Raw genomic sequence first — 12,587 nt, forward strand, 5'->3', positions numbered from 1 at the left:
TTTAAATCATATGCTTTTCTGGGTACAAGGTATATAGGCTGTAGCTTGCTTTCAACTGGAATACGAGAACATGTCCCAGTGTGATCCTACAAGTGTGAGAGGAAAGCAGTTAGAAGTTCCATTCTTGAACACTTAATCGTCCTACCGATCCACATGTTGATTTTAAGGCTGTTTACACAATTCCTCCAAATCTACCTAGATCTCTTCGTATTCAACTCCTTAAAACAGCAAAAGCTTTTACCATCCATGAGCTCAAGCCAGAACCGTGCGTACAAAAGAAGTACGTCTTACCGTTATCTTGAACTTAATCTATCATTTCATTCAGCATTTGAAAATATCCCTCTCTCCTTTTACTTATGCCTCATAATCCTTCTTGATATTATTTCGTCTAATTTTTCACTTCTATTACCTTCAATTATTGTAATGAAAATATCTTAATCATCTTACTTCATTCACATAATCCGTTGCCAACTTCTTAATTTTACAAGGCTTTTTATTTGCACACGCACAATCTGTTATTGTTAACATCCATATGACGCAATCTAGCATTATAATCTTCTTACTACATTATCATGTTTAGCTTCTTTTTCTTGTTTGAAATCCCTAAGCCCTGAACTTCTACAAACCTTCAAGGGTCCTAGAAAGGGAGTGTTATCTTTCGACTTTCTCTTTATGGGAAATATTCTAAATGTTTTTGAAGTCAGCCTGGTCCTATGTTGTAGCTGACTTGATAGTCACAATCGGTAAAGAGCCTGAAATATGCGTCATCGTGGCAAAACGAGTCACAACGATAGTAGTCCCGATAATAATGAGACTAGAAATTGAGGATATGGTTCGGAAAGGAATGAAAAAACCTACAGTGAGATAAAAGATGAGTACGCCTGAACCATTGTTACCAATTCCGAGCCAAGTTACTCAACATCCTTAACCACTGGTACTGATCATAACACGGACCCTAACCACGTGTATTCCGTGCCTACCAACATAGCTAAGTTCAATATTTAACAACTTCATGGACTAATGTATCCGGTTCTTTACCAACCTATTCCTATTTCAGACAATACTGCGACTTCAAGTAGACGGTAGCCAAGAATATGTAAAACGTAATTGTAATTCTTTTAGAAAGAAACAAGGTTTTGAAATATCTCGGAGATAAATTCTATTAAAAAAGCGACGATTGGTTTTGCTGGATGCAACAAAATGATAAGAACCAAATGAAAAAGATATCTTTATAAATAATTATACAATTTTTTGTACAAATATAGGAACTGTAAAAATATCAATAAAAGACAGTTATTTCACTCTCATTTTTATTTGACGTGAATGGGCAGGCGAATTGGGTGTATCATTAAAAAATGGAGTATCCACAGGACGAGTTTTTAAACGAGACCTTTTATCATCTTTACGTGTTGGATCAGAATGTTTGGAAATTCTATCCGATGGCATTTCAGAGTGTTTCGATGAAGTATGCTTAGAAGATTTTTGTTGCTGGTGATGCTCGTGATGATGACGATCGCTATGTGACTTCTTTTGTAATTTATGCTTGTCTTTAGAATGTTTCCTCTTTTTACGATGCTTTTCATCATTTGAACAACTTGACTCTGATTCACTACTACTACTACGACTACCATCACTAGAAGATGAACTTGAAGAAGACGATGAAGATGAAATTGATATATCACCTAAGACGGATGACGGTAGTTTATTCTTGGATTCAGATTCTTTTTTTGCCAACGCTGAATCACGTGATGCTTGTAAATGTTCACGAAGGTCTAAGGTTAAACCGCCTAAACCAATTGTGGTTAAAAAATTAATAGCAAATCGCGTATCTTTAGGATTATCACGTGGTAGAAGACCAGCAAAAAATGGCTGAAGTGTTTCATCACGAAGTCTTGCTTGTAACTTCGATAAGCCCATAAATGAACAAAGTTCCAGAAAAAGATGTTTGAGAAATATACGTCCAGAAGAAGTCGTATCACGTTCATTCAAGCGTACACATTCAAATACACCCCATGATATAGAATCAGAGTATAAAAGATGAGCAAACAAGAAAGCAACATTACGTAATTTTGCAGTTTCCAATCTATGAATAATTGAGTATTGTTCAGAGAAAATCTTTTCAAACTGAGCAACATAACTACGGGGTGGACCTGATTCTTCTACAACCGGTGCAGGAGTTTCTTCTTTCGCTGTAGACTTACTGACTTCTTTATTACTTCTATATCGGCTACCGGGACCTAAGTCAGAGCTTACAGAAACAGTAGTAGATCCCGTGTTGGATGGGGTACTAGATGGAAAGACAACTCGGCAAAGTCTTTGTGCTAATCGACCATAACGGCTTTCATAACTACGTGTTTGAGCACAACAATCTAAAACCATAGAAGCCACTTCATACTCTTCTCCAGGTTTAATTTTCAACTGTAGCAGACGATGTCCAGCTTCATCTGCACTTAAACTACTTTGCAACATTAAGTAGATGGTACGACGTAGGTGGACTAGATTTGTTTCTGTTTGATCAATAATTGTTTGTTGATTCTCTGCAGTTGCAGCGGCACTACGTTTATGTTCTTCATCCTCTTCATCATCGTTATCATCTTCATTACCTGATTCGTCTGAATCTTCACCTTCATTTTCACCATCTGACTCAGCTTCTGAATCTTCATTCGATTCAAATAATGCTTCTCTAATTTCAGCATATTTTGCTTCATTTGCCAAGAACTCTGGATCGAATTTAAACACATTCAAATGTTCCTCTGGATCTACTTGATCAAGAAGTGAAGTTGTATGAGTGATTTGATCACTTTCTTGAATTACATCAAGTTCTGGCAAGACAATTGGATGATCTTTCCATCCATCACGACGAATCTGCAAGAAAGTATTCATGTAAAACAATATAATATAAAATAAGAGATTTTTTATCACTGAAAAATCTATTTGTTTATCAGGATACTCATTTAACTTAATTGCAAAAATTCACTTATATTTTTAAAATATCATTCGTCCTCAGTTTTGAGCAGTCAAAGAGAGAGAATGTATAGCTAAACAATTTAGCATTGTGTCCATATAACTTAAAACCATATCTACAAGAAAGTTCCCTAAGGCTAAGAACTAAGCAAATTATTATGGATTGGTGTGTTGTATTTGAAGGTTCAATCTAATCACTAAATATAGACTCCTAAAAACTTGACAAAACAAACATGGGGTGGGAGGAGACGAAGAATATGAGAAGATTTACTGTCAAAGTCGAACAATAGTTAACACAACTTAAGTGTATGATATAAGTTACCAGGCGGAACAAGATGGACATGTTAGCCTTGGCCATGGTCAGGTAAGTAGTCCGCCTACTCACAATAACCTGTCCACAATTTCGTCTCTCACCTATCATCTGACCTTGGAACAACACATGATTCACTTAAGTTTGGTATTCATATCATTACGAAGTTATATTTCCCTGTCTAGATCACGGTTAATGGATTCATGACATCATTTACAATAATTATGAATGGTCTTGTACAAATCAACGGTATTAAAACACGCATAGGAAATATTTCTAAAAATATCAGCCAAAGCAACTGACCTATCAGTTGATATTCATTCAAAAGTGAATTCACATCCAAGAGGCCAACAAATTCAATGTTAAATCTCATAACGCATGTTAGCGTATAACTGTTGTTTGTTGCGCTATACTACTTATCGTCATTCAGTAGTTAATGTTATACCCAACCATTTTCATAACTTGAATATTGGAACGATTATCTTTCCGTAACAACGAACTACCACTAATCGAAATCATTGGTAATCTTATTTCTATAATTTAGCTCATTTTACCACTTATAATAATATTTTTTCCTATTTTCAATGTTCAATCTATATTTGTTTGAAACTCCTTAAAACTTTGTGTCATGAATGGTTTGTCCTATTTTTGAAACACACATAAATCATTGTTACCTGTTTGAAGTAACCGTGTGATATCCTACCGTTTATAATATACGATATAGATTTCTTCTTATTTTGAATATACACACATCAAGGAGCTTAATTACTTCATTAAAAAGTCGAATTGATTCAACGATAAATTGATTTTATGTCATATTATAATTTAAGGTCATTTTTGTGAAACTGCATGAATTCCAGTAAATGCGGACTATGAAACTATTGTGAAAATTTAATCATAGCCACTATCCAACTTTACTTCAAGATGCTTATTAATTAATAACAATATCGAGGCAATCCGCTGAGAATGCCAAAATAGACTGATCAATTGGAGTCTTTAACATCAACAACGGGAAGAATATTAATACAACCCTTACGAATGGCATGGTTCAACTTGTTTTAATTAATTAGAGATGAAACCTATGGTAGTATTCCTTACTAAAACAATAAGAGTTTTGATAACAATGAGAAGCAAAGTCAGAAACCTCACCTGGAACATAACTTCTAACATATAAGAAATACGTTTATCACATTGGCCTTCATTTAAGATACGTCGAAGATGTTCAAAGATTCCATGTACACCTTTTGGTACAAGACGTGAAAGCATTGCACCACATTCTTTAAGAACAGATACTGCCACTTCTACACTGTCATCGGTTGTTTGCTCTAGTAGTAACGTCAATAGTTCCAGGATTATTAATTCATGAACGACTTTTTGGTTGACCAAATGAGCTAGAAATCGTGCGGTGGACAAACATCGATCTTTCTGATTACGTCGAAATGCTTTACGGAATTCATTGATTAATCGTTTAAGAACCAGTTCTCCAACCTGGTAATGGTGATAATAAAAAGACATTTGATAAAGTACTGAATCTCACTACATTTGCATGACAATAATAATAATACACCGAACTTAAACTATAATTAAGAATGTAATTTTTAATAATTATAGCATGGTTTCTGTTATTTTGCAGTTGTTCATCTACGACCGATTCACCGAAAATTTTCTCCAAAATATTTGGATCTCAAAAAACGACCAATTATTCTAAAGAAATATTGTTAAATCCAGTCGCTAAAACGAATATCTGCTATAATTAAACAACCGAAAGTAGTTGCTAGATTGATGTTGTGGGCAGGTTTGTATATAGTGATGACCTAGTTGAACTTAGTTGTCTGGAACACTTGTTCGTTTAGATCCTATCATTCCAGGAAAGTCAGTTGGAGAACAGCAAGACTCAAAGCGGCAACTTAAGACCTGAGGGAAAAGTTATTCCGGTGCTTGGATATGACGACACTAATGTGTTCCCCTTAGAAAACAGCATTTACGAGGTTAGAAAAGGTCAAGCCTAAAAATAACACACCTCATCTTGCCCGACGGACTCTTATCGCTGGCGTTAGAGCTCTCACAGTACGCAGCTAACTCGTCAAGAACCCCCCGTTAGGTCATGTTTGGCCGAAATCAAGAAAATATCACTTGAGATCTGTGATCACATATAAAAGCCGCCAATACTACTAAATAAGGCAGTTTCCTTACCGAGTATCTCGAGAAGAAATATCTTCCCACAGAGAGAGTAACTGGGCAGTAAGAACCACCCAGACAATTCATAGGCTGGATTTCAGCCGTTTATGTGCAGTCTGAATAAACCGGACATTGAAAACTCAGAAAGATAAGAACAAACGCTGTTGCCCCTCTGTCTTCTCCCTCTATGTTCCCATTGACAGCAGTTTGCATGTAGTAAAGGATAAGTTCTACAGAAAGTTTCTCCTACAAACAGCTAAACACTCAAACGTCATAATCACAGTAGGAAACTTTAATGCCTAATTATGTTGTTGAAATCAAAGCGGGAAACACTTGGGTGGATTTTAGAGCCCCAGATCAATAAACAGACAACGGCGACTCTCTACTGCAGACAGGTTCAGGAAATGGTTTAATCTTAGCAAACATTAACTTTAAACATAAACATATCGCCTAATATGGTGACTTCCACGGCAGACTAAAGGAAGGACGCAGATATACCACACTGCCATCGGCCATCGTCCAACAGACTCGATAGAAGAATGCCACTCATTTTAAGACACATGTTCAAGCTCTAATCACGTTATAGTCCGAGCACGTATATGTTTTGGCCTTACCAGATCTTAAATCTTGATTTAAGTTTGTGATAGACATCATGTTCAGCGATCATGCATCGTCCTCTAAATTTTCAGGGATTAATCTACCACTTGACAAACCTACTTATTGACCTTGAATATCCAGATGATATAGATCTATCTGGCAAAAATGCTGACTTAATGCAGAATTTTCTAATTGATTTAAGCAACAATCCAAGTATTATTGGGGTAATTCCTTTTAAATGAAAAATTTTGCTTCAAGGCTCATCTGTACCATTGCCTAGCTGATCATAAGGAGTGAAGAGGTTGAGCGCGTTGGCTACTTTATTTACCTTGAAAGTCACTCCAGTATTGGTGGTTGGTGTGACTAAATCTTGGGACGGGTTCAGAAAGATCGGTTGGTTTTTCTGAACTTGCGCCACACAGTAACTTTAAAACTATACGTCAAGATTTCTACTGTCTTTTATTTATGGTATGCATCTTTCCTTCTAGAGTAAAGTGATTTGATGAAGCTATTCTGTTATTGTGAACGTGGAGCATCACACAAATGTGCGTTAACTAAAGTTTACATATTAAAAGTCCAGAGATATATTAACAATTAATTTCACATATATAATCTCATAAACTGATAGCATTTTGTTTACCTTGGGAAATTTCGAATTTACAACAGCAACAAGGGCTGAGAAAACATGGGTGAAAGTTGGTGATGCCGATTGTGCAGTTAAAAGGGATCTAACAAATAAACCTCTACCTCTAACAATATTTTCCATGAGTAGTTGTTTGACAACTTCAGATAAGTTGGATACATTCACTTTATTAATAAAACCATGGATGGATTTTTTCAGTGCTTCCCAAGCAATTCGTTGATAGGCCTCAGATGATTTGTCAGTTATCTGGGCTTGCATTTGACGAAGTCGACCAGGGGGAATATACGCACCACCAGTTTTACCAAATATGTTGGCGAACTTGTCAGGATTTTTTGACGAATCATCTTTCTTAGGGTTCTCCGACACAGTGCTACTCTTCTCATTTTCTGGACTATATCTAGCACGTTTAGTCCCACGATCCATTGCGACAATACTTGTTGAAGAACTATATTAAGTTGATTAGGTCCACTATTTTTGTCAGCCTGGTTTTAATGTGAGTTAAGTTACTAAAAAGGCACATACACGACGACGTTAGGTTATGCATAAGACAGGTATATAATGAGTACTTGAACAACCAAAACGGGATTATAACAAGGAATACTTATATATATAAATAAAGAGAAGACAAGGTGCAGGTTGTAACCTGAACTGTTCAAAAGAGTATTCATAATCAGTTCAGAAATAATTTTCCTTAAAGTAGAGTACAGGATAACCGCTTCGCTCTTACTCTGCAACCAAAATGTGCTACAGTTACGTAACCTTAAGAATCCAACATTTGTGTTTATGAATTACTAATGTTGGTATAACATATGAGATTTACGAAAGGTGAAAACCAGAGCAGCTTATGCCAGTCACAACCATCCTTGGTGTTGTGATGATACCAGTTCGTTCATGTAAGGTAGAATACATAACACATTGTAAGTTTTCCCCCATCTCTGTGAATTCTGGCACTCAGTGGAGAATTATTCATTAGTGTTTCTGAATGATTACTAGTATTTAGTGAAAACATCATGCTAGTAACGCGAAATTTCGGCAGTGTTTGGGATCAGTGATAACAATCTAAGCTGTTTTACTATTTTTTATAAAATTAATTTTAGTGGTTAAATTATGTTTCAGGCACATTAGTTTAGCCGCTTCCACATTACCCATTATTAACAAGCTCCCTAAACAAGTAGAAAGAGGTAACTAGTTTATGGTACGTCGCTGTGGCATGATAAACCGTACATTTTTAGCATCTTTTGCTCTATCACAACATCAGTCAGTCAGTCAGCTATGAAGATTGGCACATTTATGCATCGGTCCAAGTTGCCATACCCCATTAGCACTACAAGATAAACACCGAATTCATAGAAGTAGTTAATTTAATGGTGGTAATATATAAAACATTGTATATAAGAAAATAGTACAGGAAGAAAGAAAGATATGAAGCAATTTTAATCTCATAGTTTAAGGGAAGACAGAGAATGCATACACCTGCGCCATTGTAATCGATTCTGCGCCATGTCACCCAGAGTCTCCAACCATTGGTTACGATAGTCACGCGGACCCCAACCAGGTTTTTATTTTTTATTTATTTAAACACATAAATATTGGTACAAAGGGGCACCAGATAAATATGCGCCTCACAAATCTCATTCGATTTGTGTGAGGGCTGTGATACTGCCCAGACTGAAGCAGGTGGTTTTCTTAGGGGACCACACCCGGAGCCTTTCACCTAAAGGTCTAGTCCACAAGGCAGTGGAGCATCGTAAGGAGATACAGTCCCATGGTAGACGGTGACCAACAGTTGGTTCATACGCCATTCGTTTCTTCAGGATACTGGAGCCCATGTGCACCATTGGTTTGGAATCAGGGTTTTCCAACTCCCCTAGGTGGACGCGCCATATCCACCAACCCGGTTAAAGCGCCGGACATTCGCTTTTCGTCCTCTCACTTTTGTGAATAACACCCCCGCCACGAGAAGGCAGTGAGTAGGACTTCCCTGGCAGAGGCTATATATTCGCGTGGCCATATGAGAGCATTTCGAGAGGGAGAGCAGACTCTCCCCACTCTCGGCCGTACCAGGGCATTTGGGGGCCAACATGGCTCAGACTAGAAGTTAGTGACTTCAAGCACTGATGCCATGTTTTGGTTTGGCCACCCCTAACTGTCTTCCAACCATCCCCAATACTAGTCAGCATTGCGCGTCGTGGTAATCAGTGTTCAGGCATACGTAACACGTGGCCCAACCATCTCAGTCGATGAAGATTCACAACCTCATCAACTGGTTTGCCATCATTCCCTAATATCATGTGTCTAACCTCACTATTACTTAGCCGGTGATCCCAGCAGATGCGAGTAATATTTCTAAGGCATCTGTGATCAAATACTAGTAACCCACGAGTATCTTCTACTCCTAATGGCCATGTTTCACAGCCGTAAAGTAGAACAGAGCGAACTGCTGCGCAGTATACCCGTCCCTTTATTGATAGACAGACATCTCGTCTTCGCCATAGGTGACGTAAGTTGGCAAAAGCCAAACGAGCTTTTTGAATCCGTGCTGGGATTTCGTCAGACACCAACCCATTAGGGTTGGTCAGACTTCCAAGATAAGTGAAGTTGTCCACGCGTTCGACTACTTTACTCCCTATCCTTAGTTCAGGTGTTGACGCAGGCCAGTCCTGGAGTAACATTTTACATTTAGAGGGGGGAGAAATGCATCCCAAACATCCTGGCATTATTACTCAGTTCTAACAGAAGACTCTGTATTTTGTCAGCGTCTTCACCAAACAGGACTATGTCATCTGCGTATTCTAAGTCGATTAGTCAGTCAGTCAGTCAGCTACAATTAGTGGACTTCCTGGTAGGAGATCAATTCCTGAAAATTCAGTCGACGAGAGTGTTATTTCCAGCAATAGATGTATAATGAAGTTAAACAAAAATGGGGATAGTGGACAACCCTGTCGGACACCACTTGAGGTTGTAAAATCAGATGACAGTTCGCCATAAGCTCTCACTCGACTGGTAGTGTTCGAGTAAAGAGCCTTCACAAGGTTTATGTACTTCTCAGGTACACCTTTTAATGAGAGACACTCTCACAGAACCTCTTGGTCTACAGAATCAAATGCTGCTTTCAAGTCAAGAAAAACTATCATTGTCGGACGCCGATAAACATGTCTGTGCTTTAAAACCTGACGAGTAGCGAATATGTGGTCGATACAGCCAAGACCAGGTCTGAAGCCGGCCTGATTTTCTCGTGTTTGCAGTTCACGAGTCTTAGTTAGGCGCCCGATAACTATTGAGGCTAGTACTTTAGATGCTATGTTAGTCAGACTAATCCCTCTATGGTTATCACAGGGTGATTTTGGTCCCTTCTTATATATCGGGTTTGGGCACCCGAGCAGTATCACAGCCCTCACACAAATCAAATGAGATTTATGTGGCGCATATGTATCTGGTGCTTCCTTGTACCAATATTTATGTGTTAAAATAAATAAATAAATTGGGACAATAAGTGATTGTGACCAGTCAGATGGGATTACGTCCAACTCCCAGATTTTAGCCAAAATATTAGTCAACCTAGTCGCTAAAATTGGACCACCATATTTAAAGACCTCTGGAGCCAATCCATCTGGACCAGCTGCTCTTCCTCGTTTCAGATTAGTTATAACCTTTTGAACTTCAGGTAGGGTCGGGGGCCTACTTCAATGTTCCATTCAGACTGTCTGGGAATAGTGGGTAGTTGTGCAGTAGCTGAAGGCCAGCTGAACTGCTCCTTAAAGTGTACCGCCCATTGTTCTAAACATCTGGGCTGAGAGCAGATAAGGGTTCCGTCTTTTTCCGAAATCGTTTCACTTACACTTGACTTACTAACTCTGGTTTCTTTTATCAGTCTGAAGAGTTCCCTGGTGTTGCCTACAGCCGCTGCCTTTTCCATCTTGAGTGCTGGTAGAGGTTGGAGTCCCAAAGATAATACGACTCAGCCCTTTGAAGAGTTATTGGGTATGGTTTGAAATAAAACAAATGGACATCATGTTGTAGTTTTCGACTACATCATTCAGAGACGTGAGATAAGTATCCCAGCTTGAAGAGAACTTCCAAAACTCCCTTACTAACTGAAGTTTGTTTTATATTGAACACAATTCCTATTTACTTATCGCATGTGAATGAGATGGCTCAAAATCGTTTGCAATGGCGAAGGTGCATCCACTCTTTGTGTTCTCCCAAATTCTAATCTTCTGAATACTTCATGTCCCTATCTTTTTTTTCTCTCCAAAATCATTTCACTGTATTATACTCCTTCAACAACATCTTCAAAGCCTAATCTTTCCAATTACTGCTTATTCTTACTACTTCTACCATTATGGGATTTGAATGGACAACTGCATCTCTGTGCTAATGTGGTGTGGCAACTCGAACTGATGTACGTGTGTACGAAGTTCTACTTTGTGACTGACTGACTTATCGCATGAATTCCAGTTTACTTTTCATTACTACTTCGTTTGCGTGGTGAGACTTTCCCATGCTGTGTCAAAGTCTATATTTGTTATACGTAACTAAATCCGGATTAAGTTAGTAAAAATATACTGTCAAATTACAACTGTAAGAAGGTACAAATCAATACCCTATCTTCACATAACCAATGTCAATCTAATAACATCAAGTTGTACGACTTCGTGGCTCTAAGCAGTATGCGAAAAGGCTAGTCCACCCAAAAATGAGTAACTCAGTAAGGAATTTGTATCCTGTAGTTCGAAATGATCGGTACGTTGCAACAACACTGATTTTAGACACAAATAAATGTTGACAAAGTGGGTGTGTCAGAAATACTTTTTAACGTGAGCTACTGAAGCAAAAACAAGAATGCTAAAATATAAACACTGACAATGGAGGACTACCCTCAATACGATAGATCTAACTGACCTCAAGTACCCAATGTACACATTTATTTGAAATAGCGCTTGACAGGCAACATCCAATACCTTTGTCACGAGCTCGTATAAATCGACTAGTTTCTTTGCGTTCACTCCTTGCTGTTTCAGTGTGATTCCGTGTATTTTTTAATGTCCATTGGATGGTAGTCCAGCCACTTTCCTGAACTAACTGAAGTCACTTTGGTAGTTATTTGTGGGTTTGTATATCTTGTAATCTGACTCGGTGCGTTTGTCTAAGGGTAGTAGGGTTTCTGGATACCAACAGCTGTCACATTACCAGGCAGAAGGTTGATTATTTGCAATGTGGAAAACAATGAGGTGATAATTCGAGTGCCGAAAGAAGACGATTGTTCCAAGAATAAATAGTAATTTACTTAATTAGTGATATGTGAGAAGACGGAATTAAAAGAATAAGAGTGACAATAAGAGAGATAGGAAGTAGTTACTGATGTGTAGTGATAATAACCGTTGTCAGTTATGAGACACACATCTAGTCTCACTAATTACAAGCCTTAGGTCACGTTTTGAGGAGACAATCGGGAGTGGATTTCCATGGAGGGTGTAGGTGCTTTGTTTCAAGGGATGTAGAGTATGAGTGACATGACATTTCGACAGGTTCAGCTTTAACTCATTATCTGCTGCCATTCTACTATTATTGTGGTGTTTTTTTTGAGACATATATCGTTGTGTTGTCTGAACAGATTAGTTCTGTCGAGGTAGTTTTATCCAAAAGGTCACTAATAGTGATCAGGAATAGCAGCGGACCTCGCTTTTTTCCTGATTTCGAGCGATAGCCATATTTCGGTTAGAAATATAATCTTCAGACCTAACTATAAGCACATGTTTCTGATTTTTTCTTGTTTACCCCTTAGTCCTCTTACGTTGCTATAAATACACCTTACGATTTGTCACATCTAATGTTACTGAAAGGGTTGCTTTACAAACAATATCAGGCCTGAAGAGCCTCAGTCAAGTCCTCTTA

General features: G+C 38.1%; 1 protein-coding gene across 1 annotated transcript; it reads right to left on the reverse strand.

Moving 5' to 3' along the window:
• Positions 1-1,293: 1,293 nt before the first annotated feature.
• Smp_171070 (putative cell cycle control protein cwf22) lies at positions 1,294-11,625 on the reverse strand (the record flags this gene model as incomplete). The annotated part of the gene is made up of 5 exons (XM_018792978.1): positions 11,595-11,625; positions 6,690-7,198; positions 4,424-4,762; positions 2,289-2,865; positions 1,294-2,150 (listed from the first exon to the last, which is right to left on the reverse strand). The coding sequence occupies exons 2-5, from the start codon at positions 7,113-7,115 to the stop codon at positions 1,294-1,296; spliced, it is 2,199 nt and encodes a 732-aa protein (XP_018647536.1). The 5' UTR covers positions 7,116-7,198; positions 11,595-11,625.
• Positions 11,626-12,587: the final 962 nt, after the last annotated feature.

Source organism: Schistosoma mansoni, chromosome 1, assembly GCF_000237925.1.
Source record: "Schistosoma mansoni strain Puerto Rico chromosome 1, complete genome".
Lineage (NCBI taxonomy): Eukaryota > Metazoa > Platyhelminthes > Trematoda > Strigeidida > Schistosomatidae > Schistosoma > Schistosoma mansoni.